Genomic DNA, 18126 nt, shown 5'->3' with positions numbered 1-18126 from the left:
CGGACCCGCGGATCAGAATCAGTGAGATGTGACTTTCTCACCTGAGGGCACGGACACGGTCGGGGCTGAAAGCCGACAGCTCGCTGATTCTGATGTTTCGGCCGGTCCGCGCTTTGTGTTTACGCCCTTTTTGCGCTGATTCTGAAGCTGTTAGTTTTATCTCTCTCCAAACAATAAAAATAAAACTGACTGAACCAGCAGCAAAAGAAGATCCAAACTACGCTTCACATAAACATCGTCATGAATTCCCTCTGACTTTTACTGTTTTGCTTCCACCACACTTCATGCACAGCTCTCTCTCTTTCTCTGTACTGTTTTCTGCATTATTCACTTGCTTGTTACGCACACCTCTACCGTTGTTTACAGCGCTGTCTGCCGCTGTTTTTTTCCCGTTTACATACTTCTGAAAAGAAAACCTAATTTCTGAGGTTCATTACTGAACAAATTTAAACTTTTTAAAATTATGCAAAATGCAAAACGCTTAGCCATGTCTCTAATAAAACCGCTGTAATGTCAGAGGTAATGTTCATATGTTCATTAATGGTTTTCTTTCGTTTTTGATGTACTGCAGAATATTTTTGGCCAGGAAAACCTTCATGTTTTTCTGTTTTATCTTCAGCTACTTTGACAAAAAGGCCTCTGCTGTGACGCTCACACCTTTGATAAAGTCTTGCGTGTGCCAGCTTCCTTTTTATAGATACAAAAGTATGTAAATTTACTGATCAGAATTATATTTCTGACTGTCAAAATGTCCCATATTCAAATCGAATTTAATCGAATCGATTCGGGACCTTGTGAATCAGAATCGATTCTAGAAATCAGTGACGATACCCGGCCCTAGTTAGTAGATGCTGCTCCAGCCAGCCAGAGAATCCCCCGCACTCTCCTCCCTGTGCCACAAGCAGCAGGCGCACCTTGCAAACGGAGGGCGTCCTTACTGCCAGCAAATGGGCGATAGAAAACCGATCGGTGCCTATGCCATTCCCAATATGCGCTGGCTGATGTCGAGGGAGCATGAGAACCAGCAATTTTATATTTTTTTTGCCGATGCCCGTAATGCCGCCCCCCACCACGATGCCCCGGGCAACCACCCATATCAAAAACCGCTACTGTAGGGATGGGTTTAAAAGTATGTTTCCTAATTCAAATAAATTTTAGTTTGAATAATCTCATTTCGATCCATTAAACCCTAAATGTATGTTGCCAGAAACGCCAGAATCTCACAAAACTAGTTCAACAGCCGCCAAACAGCTAACCGGTTGTTAAGTGATGCCGTATGAACCCTGCTTCCGGGTCCAAACTACTCTGCGTTAATCAAGGCTGATGTGTTAACATGTAGTGATGGCCGAGTGAAGCCTTCTGAAGCACCGAAGAGTTTCAGGCCTCTTTAGTGACATCTGGTGGCCAAAAGTATGAATCGCAGCTTACAACTCAAACTTCTTCATTATGATTGCCCGCTCCTTAGAGCTGAACTGACAGCGTCTGTTTGATGTTTACTTCAATAATAAATTATTTGTCCTTGTTTAAATGTGCCATGGTGTGTTCTCCTTTTGCTTGTGACTTCCTAATATAACACACACACACACACACACACACACACACACACACCAGAAAATTAAAATCTCCTTGTTTTATCGTCAGTTACTTTGACACAATGGACAAGCGGAAGAGAGTTGATGGATGTACAGAAATGAGACAACCATTAGAATGACAGAAAAATACTTAGACAACTTTATTGTGTATCAAAATACTGTCTTACAATCATTTTTAAAGCCTTTTTATTTTGGACAAGATTCTTTTTTTTTGTTCAGAAACAGATTAGACAGAGCGGAGATGGAAGGACAAAGGGAGGGGAGGGAGGGGTGGGGTGGGTGTTGCTGAAGGGGAAACTGGTGAGATCTAAAACACTGAGCGCAAAAAAAAAAAACCAAAAAAAAAAAAACCAAGCATCTGTCCACTCCCTCTGACGCGATGAACCACACCATCATCGTCGTTGTCAGCCCTTCTGTTAAGCACAACTTTGGAAACTTCCCTTTTTAACATACAAGGCAGTGAGCCACTGCACACTCACGTTTCATGCCAGGGAATCGGGCTCTTTATCAGAGTTCTTACAACCTAATGGACATGGATGGCCATTACTGGTGGCACGCTTTCCACAAAAAAAAAAAAAAAAAAAAAAAAAACCAAGGAAGTGGCATTTCCAGGCAGCAGTGTCGGGATGACGAGCAAGCTACTGTGAAATGCGTCTTCCCTACTAAGAACAGCAGTGGCTAAACCTGGATCACACTAGCAGCAGGTAAAACAGCTGGGTTAGTAACAGAGCATCATGAACACTCTGGTGTAATGAACAGACATGTGTGTGTTCTCATAGAAGCTCATATCAGAGTGAATCCATTATTTACTGTGTGTATGTCAGAGTAACTCCTCCAGTGTAAACAGTAACTTCCATCCAAAGCAGGGGGCCAGACTCTACTGGCGCTACACTAGCTTCTCATAAATCCACTGAAAATCGCCTAAGGCACGACTGACTGCTAGCTTACAGTAATAATGAAAAAGGTGCGTCGTTCTCGTCCCCAAGTTTACTGAATGTGTTTAGCAGAAGAATGAAAACAGAAAATGGAGCAACTGACTGTAGACAAAGGAATATTCAATGCACTGAACTTTGAATGGAATTTTAAAATATCCAATCCTGGAATCTGGCTGAGGGCAACACTGATGAAGTCATTGGTAACATGGGAGGGACGTGGAGCTGTACACAATGATGGCTTAAACTGGAGAACGTCGTTTTAAACAGTGGTACAATTCTAATCTGCAGAGCTGGATTTTTGCTTTTTTATTTTTTTAAACTGTGATGTGGTAGGGGCTGCCGGGGATGTGCTCGTCGCCCCACTTCACCACCAGGATGTACTCTCCCTTTTCCTTGAGCTGGTAGCTCACGTTGTACATGCGGTTGCCCAGATGTTTCACAAGGATCTCCTCACATGGGACCTTAGGACCGTCCACGCCAACCAAGAGCATGTTACGACCTGCAAAAGATGTTATCAGGTGAGTGATTGCATCAGATCAGAATCAGCCCCAGAGCGTGTCGTGCAGAAGCAGCCACACTGCTGAAAGGTGTGGACAATTCCTCCAATGTTGCGTTGCTAAAACAAGCACAGCCATTCCTCAGAGACTAGTCCTGACAACAGCTTCACCAAACTACCATCGCTGAGTGCTGGCAGTACGGGCCTTCCTTCAGATGTCCATTTGCATGAACAGATTAAATGTCAAGTGAAAGCAGCTCATATGAAAGCTCTGCCACACCGCAGGATTTTCTATTGTCATACTTACGACTTTACCACAAAATACAACATCTGATCCTGAATAGCGCTTTGACCCGTGTTCTGTTCATGCATATCCTAGCTTTACACACCTGCTTTGCTGCAGTCAACGCTGAAGTTGTTCTTCTGACCAATGAAGCCCTTTGTCAGGCCTGGGCCCTTAGCCACAACCTTGCTGGCATCGGATTGGATAGGAGCGCCCTGCTGAGAACAGCTGATGGCACGGGTCACAGGGTCTACAGTAACAGAGGAGGTTTCATGCATACTGTGGCTAGACACAAGCTTGGAACCTAGAAGACAGAGAGGAAGAGGAGTGCGAGTTAAAGCTGAAGGCATTACAGTATTTTACATTTAATAAAATAATGATGAAAATATTCCTCCTCACCAGTGATCTTGGCCTTGAAGGGGCTTCCCACAATGTGGTAAGGACCGCCATACTTGATGGAGATGAGATAGTTGCCGGGTGCCATCGGGGTGTACGTGACCCTGTAACCCTCGGGACACTCCACACAGTCCATCTTCACCTTGGAAGGCCCGTCGATGGTGACCGCTAAAGCCCCGGGCCCTGCGTTGCTCGTGTTCACCACAAATTCACATGATGTTCCTGGAGGTAAATGACACATGACAGGCAGGATATAGGGGACATCAAACAGGCAAAGGAATTTCATTGATTTGCACTCAGGGTGAAAGTGCTACCTGTGGTGCCTCCCTCCAGTCCTGGTCCGTATGCAGACACCATCCCAGGGTCTCCGGCCTGGCCGGTCTCTCCGACTCGAATCTTGAACGGACTACCAGGGATGTGACTTCCATTGAACTTCACATCAATCAGATAGAGACCATTCTCTCTGGGGATGAACCTGACTGCATATTTATCTATCAAACAGAAGGCAGATCAGTGTGTAACACATCACATCAGCTTAGCAAGTGCTTTGATTGGGTTAGGGTTGGTTTTCCTGAGGTTACCTTGGTCAATCTCAGTGACGCAGCACTCCTCCAGCGCTCCTGACGGGCTGTGGACCTTGGCATCAATCGCACCCTTTGCTCCGTTAAGGCTGACAGCAAATGACGCTGGTTGGTTCACCTTCAGACCCGATTCCTGCTCAACAACACACTCACAGAATTAAACACTGCATCGAAGGACAAAATGAACCCCCATGCCTCTGCCGCCCACAGCAAGTCAGCAAAAGGTCACCACATCATAACCACCACTCTTACATAGCTTACCTGAAGTCGCTAACAAGGCTAAAGAGGAGGGCTGTGCAGTGAAAAGGTGTGCATGCATCATATTTTTGCTTGTGCACGTCCGTGTGCACATGAAGATTCCTGCAAGTGCTTCTAGTAGGTGGTCTGACCATTCATTTTGTAATATATTAGAGAACGCGCGATATGCTTTCAGTGAGCAGCAGGTACTTTGGAGTCGTGCTACCCAAAGTCTACGTCCACACAGTGTCTTGGTATCATGCATGTATGCAGTGATGACAAAGGCCCGTGTGATGATGTGACACTGACACATGGCTCTATGGATGAATGAACAGGAAGAACAGCCCATGTTAAACCTCTTTAACCCTTTAGCGCCCACAAGACTTTCAGAGACGAGAGGCTGTTGGGAGCCTTTAGAATGAGGCACGAGAAACACACACAGTCCTTTCGTATCCCAGAAGCCCTTGCACTGCCCAGCAATGCAGCAGCAGCTGATGGTGATCCCATGTCTGTACCTTTGCTACCAGTGCATGCAAAACAAACCACTACAGCTGACTTGCCGTCAGAGGTATCCACGCTCAAAACAAAAACAAAAACCCTCACCGAGCTGCTACAGTAAAAAGAAATAAAAGGCTGGTCTCTTTACATATGATCTAGCACAAAAGTCACCAACACTCTGCTGCTGCAATGCGGTGTACTGTGGCCTGGTGGTGTGTGCATACGGATGTGTGCGTGTCTCAGAGCCTCACCTGAAGACTGGCAACAGTGAGTCGGCGGGCATCGTCTGACGGCGAAGCCACGGGGACGATGAAGGGGCTGTCGGGGATGTGCTCGTCGTTGAAGCGGATCGACACCTCGTAGTCACCTACACGGGGAACCATCAGTCAGTGAGAGTGTCACTTAAGCACAAAACAGTGACAGGACGACATGCACACGCACGCACTCATATGAGGACCAGGGTCAGAGTACGACTGAAGCATAAAACCACACTAAACTAGAAATGTGATTCAGTGTGCAGCACAGGCTCTGTCTCTTCTCACCAGGCTCCTGCACGATGTAGGAAACCCCACTGGAGCCGTCCTTGCGGTCCTCAAAGGCGATTTCGGCCTTGCTTGGCCCCTCCACAGCAATACTGAGCCCTCCGGCCCCAGCCTCCCGCGTCCAGATGCTGAACTCCGCTACACACACATGCCAAAACAGAGTTAGCTATACAGTGTAAAATTACACACTGGATTCTGCACTCACAACCCAGACACCACACCAACCTGGTACTCCAGCCTCCGCTCTCTCCAGGCCTGGCCCTCCAGCACGCACTTTGTGAGCGCCACCCTCACCCAGGGGGCCGACAGTGAACTGGAACGGGCTCCCAGGCACATGCACGCCGTTGTATTTCACACACACTGTATGCACACCGGTCTCAGTGGGCACAAAACGAATGCAGTAGGTGTTATTCTCTCCCTCCATGATGTCAGCCTTGTGAACCTGACCAGAGGGGCTGGTCACCTGAGCGGTCATGTCCGCTATGCTGATCTCTGAGGACGCACAGATGTAGACATACAAACATGAGGATCACCTAGCGTCAGCTGCATAAGAGAACCTAACCGTGAGAAGGCTGTAACCTCCCCGTTTACACCCAAGCACAGATGGAGAATTAAATACGAGTTCCTGCTCGTCTCACCTGGGATCTTCAGGCTCAGGTCACACTGGCTGCCAACATTTGCAACTGATGCTGCCCTCTTCTTCCTGGTGATGCTCTCCTTCATTCTGCCCTCCCCAGTTACCTTCACCGTGAAAGCACTTCCTGTGTATACACATGAACAAATTCACTTTTACAAAACCAAAACATGTGCCTCCTCTGTAATCCGACTGTTTCATGTAAGCACCTGGCACATGTTGGTCAGCAAACTTGATGTTGATGATGTAATTTCCTGGTTCAGTGGGGCAGTAGGTGACCTTGCAGGTGCCATCCTCCTGGTCCTCAGTGTTAATGTCCACTTTGCTGGGGCCTTCAATGGAGAGGCTCAGGCCACCGTAGCCTAATGCATCAAAGATGAGCATGACAAATATGAATGTGTAAAAATAAAATGACAGCATCTATGCTTTCACTGAGCATATACCTGCATCACGAGTGTCGATGATGAACTCTGCAGGCTCAAAGGTCCTGGCCTCGCTCAGCCCCTGTCCACTCACACGCACACGGCTCGCGTCACCAATCTCTGACTGCTTGATCATTACAGAAATTGGGCTGCTGGGAATATGACGACCGTTCTTCTTGATGTTAACAAGGTGCTCGCCAATCTCCTTGGGAACAAAGGATATTCCTAAGACAGACAGAGGAGGGTTAACAACGCGCCAACCAGCATGCAGCCAGTTTCATCCCCCCAGTTATACTTAGGAAACCATAAAATATTCTGATGACTCATTGTTTAGCAAACTTAGACGCACACTCACCAACGTGACCGTTACGCAGCATCTTCAGCAGGCAGGGCTCCTCTCGCCCTGAGGGTGTTGTAAGAGAGGCTGTCAGCTGGCTGAGGTCGAGCTCTCCAATGTCCAGTGGAATATCTGCAGCCGAGCCCACCTTCAGATGGGACATCCTCATCGAATCGTCACCTAGAGATGCAGTAGTGATTGTTAGGGCACACGCTAATGGCATAAATGCACTTTTTCTATCATTTTTTGTGTGTGTGTGTGTGTGTGTGTGTGTGTGTGTGTGTGTGTGTGTGTGTGTGTGTGTGTGTGGGGGGGGGGGGGTGCGGTTTGTGGCTCAGCTGCAGGGGAGGGGGTGGAGCAGTGGGTTCAGGGGAGGCCGACCCACACCTGACTGGAGGAGAGGGTGGTGTGTGCTACAGGAGCAGTGGGAGAGCCAATAAAAACGTGTTAACAGCAACGCTGCTGTTGTCGGCTCACACACACACACACACACACACACACACACGTATCCTTGCTAAATTAACTGGATTTTTATCGTTTCAGTTTCCAGGCATGTAGTCTTGGAACATCTCTGGATCCAGCAGGAAGGGAGGAACTACGTTACTGTAGTGTGTGGGCTGCATGGATGTCTACTCTGATGTAGAAAGAGTTACCAGTAATCCTAGCAGAGAAGGGGCTGCCTGGGATGTGCTTGTCATTGTATTTAACAAGGATGCTGTAGTCTCCCGGCAGCACTGGCAGGTAAGACACGGTGCAGGTTCCGTCCTGGTTGTCCACACAGCTGATGTCAGCCTTGGACGGACCCTCGATGGCCAGAGACAAACCCCCTACAAAGATGATCAGCGGGCGTCACATGTGTTCAAATCTGAGGCGGCAGGTAAGTCATAGCCAATATAATTGCACTCCACAGGTGTAACTGTTACCCACCTTCTCCAGCATCTTTGGTGTTAACAGTAAAGACGGCTGGCTTGTTGACAGTCCCGTGGATAAGGCCAGGCCCATAGGCACTGACATTACCACTGTTCATGTAATCCACGTAGAACTGCAAGGGACTTCCTGTTGGCAGACAGAGCGGTTAGTGTCGCACGTCCAAACCATCTTCTCAGTGCACTTTAGAGCCTACACAGTCCTAAATGTGTGCAGATACCAGGGATGTGGATGCCGTCGTATTTGATATCCATCTCGTGCAGGCCGGCCTCTGTGGGAGCGTACTTGACAGTAACCGTGCCATCTTTGTTGTCTGTGATGTCAGGCTTAGCCACTTTGCCCGATGGCATTCGGACCTCACCTGAAGCAGAGGACAACACAATGACACACACAATGACACACACACACACACACACACACACACATCACTATGATCAAATTACGCGTTTATAAAGGAGACGTTACCTGTGATCTCTCCTTTCTGGATGGTGAATGGAATCACCAGGTCAAACGGTCTCAGACTTGCCACATCCAGCCCGTTCATTCCCATTGGTCGGTCTGTTGCCTGAGAGACAGAGTGCACCAGTCAGATCACAGGTTGTTAAGAGATTGTGGCAACCGTTCTGGTTATAGTGACAACATGTCACACAAAGTGAACACAGTGCGGGATGGAAGAGGAAAACGCCAACAATGAACAGAGGATGAGACGATGAGATGGAATGATAATGGCGACTGTGGTCAGGATGATGGTACGGACAAGCTGCAAGAGCAGGATGGGGACAAAACATCGGGAAGCCATTTTGAAAAACGTGGAGTAGCTGGGACGGCCAAATTTAGGATTTTCAAAATGGCCTTTTTCCCTCTGAAGCCAGGTCGACATGGAGCACTGTCCACAAGGGCTGCATAATGCTTGAGTAAATATATAATTTGGTCCCATGCTACGAAGGAAACCACTGTTTAGCTCATACAGTAGGCTTTGGACCCTGAACTTTAACATTATGCAGCTCTGCTGAACAGTCCATGTGTCCCTGGCATCCTGTTTGGAGAGAGAAACGAGAGAAAGCACCCTCTCAGTGATGAAACACCTGCAATGAGACACAGCAGACAATGATGAAAGGAGACCATGTGCACCATAGACGACAAAGGGACAACAGGGAGAAGCAAAACTGAAGCCGAGAAGGCCGAGAGACTGGAGGCTGAGGATTTAGATACCCAGGGCTGTTGACTGTAGTACTGGGGCATTTGGCTCTGTTGCATGAGCTGGTCTGATGGAGCTCCTTCCAGTGCCTGGAGGGTGTAGGTAGGGATGGTGGAGGGAATTGAGAGAGTGAAAAAGATAAGGCATTGGAGCGGATTAAAACGGCAGTCAAAGTGATTTAGAGAAACGGCTGCAGGCGTCAGGACCAAAGCCTCTGTAGGGGAAGTAGTTGAAAGCATCTGTGGTCCAGGGCTCTGACAAACCTGTAACTGCTGGTAAACAACCAGCTCAGTAGTTACTGTACCGACGAGCAACACAAACACTCTGCATCAACTTGTAATTCTTACCACGTCTACATCAGCTGCTGCTCATTTGAATTTAAAATCTGTCCTCATAAAGGCCCCGCCCCTCTACACCATCTTACTGAGAGTACTCAGTCAGTATGAAGGGGCTGAGCAATGACAAATGAAGCCAATACAGGTGTGACAAAAGCTGCACCTCATTGTCCTATAAAAGCTCCCACGTCCACCTTTGTAGCCGGAAAAACAGAACGTGCTTACACTCTGCCTATACTGACCAAAGCTGCTTTTTGGACCCACTTCCACAGCAACACAACATGTGTGACTTTAAAACATTAAATCAGGGCTTTGGAATCTCGGACTGTGTATGAGTTTTCTTCAGTTGGTGGTTTCTGTCACTCTTACTAGCAGCAGGGCTCGACTAACGCACAACCTTTGGACAAACTGCCTGAAATGTGTCGACAGAAACATTTCAGGGATTCTGAGTGATTCTGCACTCCAGATGGGTTAATTGCAATAAAATAAATTTCATCGTGATGACGGATTAATCCACACTAACACGTTAACTTGGACAGCCCTTATTAGTGCTCACTTAAATTGCTTGCCTAGAATTTGAGGACAGTTTATCTTGGGCCCACTTCCTGTCAGTTATCTCGGCCATAATCGTCTCATGTCGGTGACTTTGTATTCTCGCGTCACCAGCTTCAAGCTGCAGCCTGCTTTCACTGTGGATGCAGCTTAAGACTGAACTCTGCTTCTCCAAGTTGAGGGTCATTCTTGATAACTGTATCTGACACTGAGAAGTTTTCATGAGATTCTAGCAGAGCAGGCTTACACGTGCAGATCACTCACCGTGACTTGGAACGGACTGTTAGGGATGTGCTCCCCTCCAAAGCGGACGCAGATCACATACTCTCCAGGCTGTGGCGCCGTGTAGAAGATGTCGAATGTGCCGTCCTCATTTTCAACCACGTCCACGTCAAGCTCCGCCCCCTCTGGCGTGCAGACGCTGCACGTCACCTTGCCTTTTCCGGCAGCCTTGGCGTCCACCGTGATAACCGTCTGTTCGCCAATCTGGATAGTTGGGCCAACACCGGCACCTTCAGATAAAAAAAAATCAAAAAAAAAAATCAAATCAAAAAATGCATTAAGTCGTTTCTTACACAGACAAACGCACTGCCAGACGCAACATTCAGCATGCACATTCCACAACCAGAAGACCAGGTTAAAGCTGAATCTAGTCATGTTATTACCATCGCTCATATATTGTTACCAATAACAGTTACAGTTTCCATGTATGAACAGAAAGCTAGATTAGCCAGAGTGCCATTCCACCATGCCTTTCTACCTACTCTGTTAGTCCATTAGTTTGTCCAATATAAAATGGAGACACAGTTATGAGAGAGGAAGCGTAAAATGAGATTGAAGGCGGGGGAGGAAAAAAAAAAAAAGTCTGGGAAAGTGAAATATAGAAGAGAAACAAGCAAAAGGATGGGATGTCCTGTTGAAAGCTGGTGCCACTATCCTCCATGCTGAGAAAAAGACAACAGAAGGTCCTCTACATGATAAAAAGGCTTACCTAAACCGTGACCGCCGATTGAGACTGAAAGTAGGAACGGTGAGAAGCGAGGGAGCCAGAGAAAAGTGACAAATAAAAGACAGTCAGGTGGGGTGGAGGTGACGGGTGGCAATAACTGTGCTCCAAACAGTTGGATGAAACAAACGGTGGGGGAGTGTGAAGCGGGGCGGGGCGGGGCGGGGTGTGTGTGTGTGTGTGTGTGTGTGTGTGTGTGTGGGTGGCCGGGCTGAGTAGGAGTGTGCAGGGTGCAACTGAGGAGCACAGCGTGAGAAATGCCACATACCAATGCACAAAAAAAAAAAAAAAACAAAAAAAAAAAAACTGATGAGATACGAGCTGCAGGTACACTGAGAGGCACTCTAGATCACATGACCTCCAACAAACCACTCACATAATCATCTGTGGAGCCAAATGTCCGTGAGCCCTCAGGTGTGGGTGGGTAGGAAGACTTTCAATCGTTGCCATTGTAGTTAACCAAAGAGTGTCTCATTCATGTATGTTTGACTAATTCATAAAAACCAAAAACAGGATTTCTATCATCTGAGCTCAAACTCACTGATGTCATGCATCAGGTGACTTAAAGAACCAAAGCAGGTAGTCCTACCTGGCTGTTAGAAAACATTCAAGCTTCGCTTTCAGAACCAGAAGCTCTGCATGTGATTACAGCTGACTGATTAAACTGGAACTTCAACGCTCGACTTTAAATACCAGATCCTGACTCTTCAGTTCAAAGACACGCCGAGCGCTCAATCCTTGTGTTCTGTAGACGCATTTGTAAGTATTTACCCATTTGTAAATCTGCACCGCTCAAAGAACTGTGCAACATTTTCTGCAATATATAAAATCCTGTACGAGCAACTATTCCTGCACGAGAGAGGAGAGAAACGTTTTGTGGCTCTGAGTAAAAACCCTTTGACCTCTCCCGCCTGCAGGAACTCTGGATTTTAATAGCAACAGGTGGAAATGTGGGGCATATACTGTTGATAACAATCAGATATGTTGGAAATCATTGTGTGTCAGTATTCTACACAATATGTTTCACTAATTATTCCTGCTGAGATGAGACACTGATCAGCAGTACAGCCGACTGAGTTGGTAGAATAACAAAACTCAACGTCTATGACTGCAGCAGCCCGTCCTGGACATACCTGTGACGGTGCACTTGCTGGCATCTCCGGTGGGCAGAGCCCTGATTCGGTAGGGTGAATAAGGGATCTCGTCTCCTCCGTACTTAATGAGAATGGTGTATCTGCCAGTCATGTCTGGCACATAAGACACCAGGTAGGTCCCATCATGGTTGTCACGGATATTTGCCTTCTTGGGCTTCCCCTCTGGGTCCTTCAGGAGAAAACAAAGCGTTAGCTAAACATCGCAGCTCTGATTCCATGCTTGTGTGGTCCAAGCACTCACAGTGATCTGCACTGCCAGCAGTCCCTCGCCTGCATCTTTGGCATCGATGGTGAACTCCACCGGCAGAGAGGCGGGCACTCCAGTGGTGTTGAGGCCGGGTCCGCTTGCACGCACCTTGCTGGCATCATGGGTGGGCAGCACCTTCACCTTGTACGGGCTGACAAAGAGAGAGAAGGACTGGCTGTGGGATACAGTCTCATCGACAGAGCCGAGTAAACCACGGGCAGGTTAGAGGTTTCACTAGCAGCCTGATGAAACGAGCTGTGTCGTTAGCCGAATTCAGCCATGCAGACAGATGACCGTCTGTGGTAAAGCATGCAGATCACCCGGACAGCACAGTTATTATTCCAGCCAGACTTCAGCTACTTCATTCTAATAATGTAGGAACTACAAAGATTTATTACTGGCTTTTGAATGTGGTTCTATTCAGAAAAAAACTAACATCGTTTTGTGTTTTCTGTGTTGGTCACAGGCAGACATTGATCATCACTGTTAGATATTAGGAAATGGATTAAAATTTGTGCATATTTAGGCTGATACACTGCCTGAGAGTTACCTGCGTGGGATCTCCTCATCAGCATACAACACATTGATGGAATAGGGTCCCTCTCGAGTAGGAACATAGTTGACTGTGTGAGTCTGGTCACCGTTATCCACAACCTCCACAGGCTCCACCACACCTGAACACACACAGAAGGAAGCCAAATACCAAGTTTAACATCCTCTAAGAGCTCTCTGGTACACAGTTAATCATAGATGGAGAAATGTTAGAAGCCAGATCACCTTTGGGCCCTTGTACTCGGACCTGCAGTGGGGCAACTCCAGCTTTGGAGGCATCCACTGTGAACGCCTGAGGAATGTTGGCTCTGACATTGTTGCCGAGGCCGGGACCCTGGCACTTCACCTTGGTACTGTCCACTGTGTCGCTGACGGGCACAGAGAACGGACTTCCTGCTCAGAACAAGCACGAGGGAAACGATATTTAAGGCCTCTGCTTAACAACAGGGGATGAGTACATTTCAAAAGGATGTTCTTCTCACAGTTGTATTTCTTACTACTACTACTACAACAGTATTCGGTACCTGTGATGGGCTGTCCTCCGTAGGTGATGTTGAGGTTGTACGTGCCAGGCTCGTATGGGATGTACTCCACACTGCAGCTGCCATCCTTGTTGTCAGTGCAGGACATTTTGGCCTCCGACGGACCTTCCATAGCTAGACCCAGGCCACCAGTACCTGCTCCTCTGCACGGGGAAGAAAGACTTTCACAATAGGAGTAGGAAACAGATTTGTGACACACCACCATGAACTCGTCTCACCTGGTTTCCACAGTGAACTTGTTGGGCTTGTTGGTGGTGCCACCTTTCAGACCAGGGCCGTGCACACGAACACGAGCCGGGTCGCATCCTTCAGTCACAGCAACACGGAACGGGCTCTTTGGTACCGGAGAGCCATCATAGCAAACTTCCACAGTGTGTGGGCCTGAAACACACACACACACACACACTCAACTCAAAGTGGAGAAGAAGAAAAACGCTCAGTTACTGTACCCACTGCTGCACTTTAACTCACCCTCCTCATAGGGAGTGTACTCCACATTGTAGGTTCCATCCCGAAGGTCCGTGATCAGGGCATCTGTGCGGCTCCCTGAGGGGTTGCTGATGTGGGTTTTGATGTGGTCACCTCCAGTCTGTGTGAGAGCGCGAGCATCCACAGTGAAGTCTGTAGTGGCCTCACGGAAGACTCCTGAAAGGACAGAACATACAGTACACATAAGCTCATGTCCTTTAAAATGAGACCAGTCTATCATTTACATTTCACACAGCTCCCTTTATTCTTCACATAACGTTATTCACACAAGCTGGGGCCCAATTTCATCTGAATTCTGCAATAATCTACAGATCAGATCCCATCAATAAGACTATGGTGATAATGAGAGGAAGAAACCAGCACCAGCCCCACAAAAAAGGAACACACACACACACACACACACACGTTATTTCACCTTTGCCTTCCACTCCTGGTCCGAACACCAGAACACCGCTGGCATCAACGGCAGGCTCCACGTTGAGCCGAGCAGGGAAGTTGGGCACATCCTGGCCACCATAGCGGATGGTGAGCGTGTACGAGCCGGGGTACAGAGGGATGTAGGTAATCGTGTAGGTTCCATCTCCGTTGTCTTGGATGTGAACCTCTGCCTCAGTGCCGCTGTCCGATATGATCTCAATAGTCAGCTCAGCAGGGCCGGCATTGGTACAGTCCACAATGAACTCCCCTGTCTCGCCAACCTTGGCACGCTCCAAACCTGGGCCTGAGCAACGTACCTGAGAGGAAAGGTGACACGGAACAAAGATCAATGATTCCAATCTGCAAGCATGTCAAGCTGAATTAATTCAATTCACTTCACACAGGTTTAAGAAGATCCAGCAGCGCTTGTGGCCAACCTTGGAGGGGTCTGTTGCAGGGTAAGCTGTGGGGGTGAAGGGGGAGCCAGGGATGGGCACTCCATCATAAGTCAGTTCAACCTGGTATGGTCCTGATTCCCGGGGAATGAATTTCACCTGACTAGTCTCTGGGCTCAGCCCAGGCTCCACCTGGAACAAAACACATTAACGTGACTTTACCAGAGGCATGAGGAGAGAGAAATACGTGGCACTGAAAGAGTGCTGGAACACTGGGAGAGTTCTCCAACATCCAAGGAGAACTTCCAGGGAGACCAAATAAGTGGCTGGAGGTGTAAGACAGCGGTGGAGTGGACTTTGATTTTACCAATAAGGATAAATAAAATGTTTATTAAAAACCAAAAACAGGATGAAACTGGTTTAAGACTCAAAGAGAAAAACATTGACTCCTATATTGTCCTGTTAAGAAAGGAGATTTGGTGTCATACTTTGCTGGACACTGGTTTCCCTCCTGGTCCAGTCACTTTGGCAGCAACCTTGCCCTGACCCCCAGCACCCTTTGACTTGACAGTCACTTCCTGATCTTTGCCGACAGTCATCTCTGCAAGAACAGACCAAAGAAAACACACTGACACTTCTGATCTGCCTGAAAAGCTTAGATTTTTTTTTTTTTTTTTTTTATATAAACACATCAACATACTGACAACCATGCAAGGGAGAAAGCCATGGTGAAAACAGTCATGTTAGACAGTAGGCTTTATATAGGTTGAGGTTTGCTGTCAGGTGTGGCTGGACAAGAACAGTGGCACAGGTACATACTGTCTCCCAGGCCGGTCACGTTGACCTTGCTGAGGTCCAGTGTGGGCGCCACGCCGACGCTGAAAGGGCTCTTGGGAATGTGATCTCCACCATAGGTTACAGCAACTCCCAGTGGACCCTGTCACAGCAAAGAGGAGCGATCCACACAATCCCATTTAATATGATGCATAACAGCCAGAAGAATGCTTTACTGCTCTGATAAGAAGCCACATGATACAACGTAGCACAACTGCATGTGGGAGCATTCTTCTCTCACCTGTTGCACGGGTGTGTATTTAACAGTGTGTGTGTTGTCGTGGTTGTTGATGATTTCAAAGTCTTTCACAGCCTCTCCTTTGGTCGGGCCGCTGAAGCTGCAGTCCAGGTTTGCCTTTCCTGCTCCTTTAGTGCTGACGGTGAAATGAGTGGGCTTGTTCAGCTCTACGCCTGAAAGACAGCATTCAACTGGGTTAGGGAGTCTAATTAGAATAAAAGTAATCACCCAGCATGTCATACAAGCTTTTGTATCGACACGTTTCAATAAGCAGGAAACTTTTACAACTTGGAGGAAATGCTCTGGGTGCTTCAGGGTCCACGGGTAACAGCTCACAGCAGACAAAAGACTAAGATTAAGATGTGTAAATGTAGATCTGCAGATATATAAAAGACTTAAAGTAACAGATTTAAAATGCTACCCAGCTTAGCACAGCGTTTCTTCTGCAGTGTAAAATAACACCAAACTACCTTGAGCTAAATTAAAATGATGCATTTAACTGAAGCAGTTGATGACTGATTTGAATTATATTAGTTCAAATAAAGTCTATTTATATGCAGTGTACAGTGACGATTATAGGTGTGCAGTACCAGTCTGACTCTTAAGAGATTAATAAGTGTGATCCAGCTTCATACATTTATTCTGGGATGCCACAGCTTTACAGGAGTCTGTCACAAAACAATTTCAGCCCCCCACCCCCCCAGATGACAACATCTTAAGCTAATGAGCAGGAACAGTGACTTGTACAAATAAATCCTATTATGTGACTCATCTTTGCCATCTTACCTCTGTCAGACTGTCACATGACAGCTCAGAGGGACCCGTTTCCATTAGCAAAGCAGCTCTAACCCTGTTTATTCTTGTTTTTAAATCCTTGTGATTTTAATCTGGATCTTGTCAGTTTTGTCAAACAAGTTCTTGCTACAGATGTTAAAGCATTGAGAGCTATGAAGAGTTGTTCCATGCAGTTTGACACTGACCGTCAAACCTTTGAGCGTTCAATCTACAGCCAATCGAATGTGGCCACGCCTGTTTTTGTTAGCGCCCTCTGGCTTGGTGTTCTTACCACTGCGGCTGAGTCCCGGTCCCTCCGCCTTGACTTTGCTGGCATCATGAGAAGGATCCACTTTGACCCTGAAGGGCGTCATTGGAATAGCCTGAACGCAAACAGGAAGACAAACATTACAATAAACCCCGAGTCGTGGAAACAGTCTGCCTTCCAACCGATATAAATACTCAAGGATTCAGAGTCACCTGGTCAGCAAACAGCACCATGATGGTGTAGCTGCCTGCTCCAGGGGGAGTATATTTGACGGTGAAGGTATCGTTGTCGTTCCTGATGATGTCAAAGTCGATGTCAGCCTCTGCAGGTCCCACCACTCCCGGGGCACACTTGATGCCTATGCTAATGTCACCTGATGGCCGAGGGCAAAGGTTAGCACGTTAGCATGTTATAGGTAAAGCTCTACAGCCTCAAACAGCAGCTGGGTGAAATACATTTCCTATAATATCTGTTCATAAACATGTTGTTTGGAATATTGCTTTGACCGGATCTTTTGTTTGCGCGCTTTACTCTCAGTTTTCTGGAGCTTTACCTTGACCAGCCTCTGAGCAGTCAACAGTGAAGTATGTTGGCTCGAAGGCCTTGAGGCCCGTCTTTGCCACTCCAGGCCCAGAAACCTTCACCTTGTTTGGATGACAGCCTGCTCCGATATTCATCTGTGGGCACAAACACCAAAACTCAGGAGACTCAGTGAGAAGAAAAGGCGAAGCCTGCATAGCAGAGCATACTCACCCTGAACGGACTCTCAGGGATGTTAACGTCTCCCCAGGACACCATCACAGTGTGCTTCACAGGCTTTCGTGGGGTGTAGGTGCAGCTGTACGTGCCGTTGCCATTATCCTTCACCTGGACGTCCACAGAATTGCCTTCACCATCCTGTGCAGAGGACAAGGGATTAGTTCACTCAGATTTAATACACATTTACCATATTTTTGGTCATAAACAAACCCAGACATACCTGAGCTACAATTTTCAGAGGAGCTTTTCCTCCTTGCTTGGCATCGACCGTGAATTCGGTGGGTTTTCCAACAGCAAGTCCACTGCTCTGAAGGCCTGGGCCGTACGCCTTAACCTAGACAAAAAAAAAAACAAAAAAACCCCACATGTACTACAGCCAGAATAGCATTTACACACTACAGTGCTGTGAAGACATATCTGCCTCCTTCCTGATTTACCATCTTTTTCCATATTTATCACACTGACATGTTTCAGATCAGTTTTTAA

At 47.3% G+C, this 18126-nt stretch overlaps 1 protein-coding gene across 5 annotated transcripts in view; it reads right to left on the bottom strand.

Annotated features, from left to right (window-relative positions):
* Positions 1-1708: 1708 nt before the first annotated feature.
* Positions 1709-18126, bottom strand: part of flna (filamin A, alpha (actin binding protein 280)) — a 43936-nt gene continuing 27518 nt past the window's right edge. For 2 of the 5 annotated variants that reach the window (XM_004545951.4, XM_076878227.1), the window contains exons 14-49: positions 17861-17974; positions 17635-17778; positions 17435-17558; positions 17094-17254; positions 16906-16996; positions 15843-16012; positions 15587-15704; positions 15256-15368; positions 14810-14959; positions 14371-14689; positions 13938-14111; positions 13685-13847; positions 13449-13609; positions 13150-13317; positions 12923-13046; positions 12367-12523; positions 12105-12294; positions 10957-10980; positions 10230-10477; positions 9093-9167; positions 8346-8445; positions 8101-8241; positions 7881-8009; positions 7607-7780; positions 6972-7133; positions 6638-6841; positions 6404-6556; positions 6199-6321; positions 5786-6052; positions 5561-5698; positions 5270-5385; positions 4284-4416; positions 4017-4193; positions 3706-3924; positions 3413-3610; positions 1709-3026 (exon numbers count right to left, since the gene is read on the bottom strand). In XM_004545951.4, the coding sequence (XP_004546008.3) occupies positions 2842-3026; positions 3413-3610; positions 3706-3924; positions 4017-4193; positions 4284-4416; positions 5270-5385; positions 5561-5698; positions 5786-6052; positions 6199-6321; positions 6404-6556; positions 6638-6841; positions 6972-7133; positions 7607-7780; positions 7881-8009; positions 8101-8241; positions 8346-8445; positions 9093-9167; positions 10230-10477; positions 10957-10980; positions 12105-12294; positions 12367-12523; positions 12923-13046; positions 13150-13317; positions 13449-13609; positions 13685-13847; positions 13938-14111; positions 14371-14689; positions 14810-14959; positions 15256-15368; positions 15587-15704; positions 15843-16012; positions 16906-16996; positions 17094-17254; positions 17435-17558; positions 17635-17778; positions 17861-17974 (5607 nt within the window). In that variant the 3' untranslated portion in view covers positions 1709-2841. The remainder of the gene's footprint in view (positions 3027-3412; positions 3611-3705; positions 3925-4016; positions 4194-4283; positions 4417-5269; positions 5386-5560; positions 5699-5785; positions 6053-6198; positions 6322-6403; positions 6557-6637; positions 6842-6971; positions 7134-7606; positions 7781-7880; positions 8010-8100; positions 8242-8345; positions 8446-9092; positions 9168-10229; positions 10478-10956; positions 10981-12104; positions 12295-12366; positions 12524-12922; positions 13047-13149; positions 13318-13448; positions 13610-13684; positions 13848-13937; positions 14112-14370; positions 14690-14809; positions 14960-15255; positions 15369-15586; positions 15705-15842; positions 16013-16905; positions 16997-17093; positions 17255-17434; positions 17559-17634; positions 17779-17860; positions 17975-18126) is intronic. The other 3 variants (XM_076878229.1, XM_076878228.1, XM_076878230.1) reach the window with 3 other exon arrangements.

This window comes from Maylandia zebra, linkage group LG20 (genome assembly GCF_041146795.1).
Source record: "Maylandia zebra isolate NMK-2024a linkage group LG20, Mzebra_GT3a, whole genome shotgun sequence".
In the NCBI taxonomy this organism is placed as follows: Eukaryota; Metazoa; Chordata; class Actinopteri; order Cichliformes; family Cichlidae; genus Maylandia; species Maylandia zebra.
The sequence above is the reverse complement of the archived record's forward strand: the minus strand, read 5'-3'. Positions and strand labels throughout refer to the sequence as shown.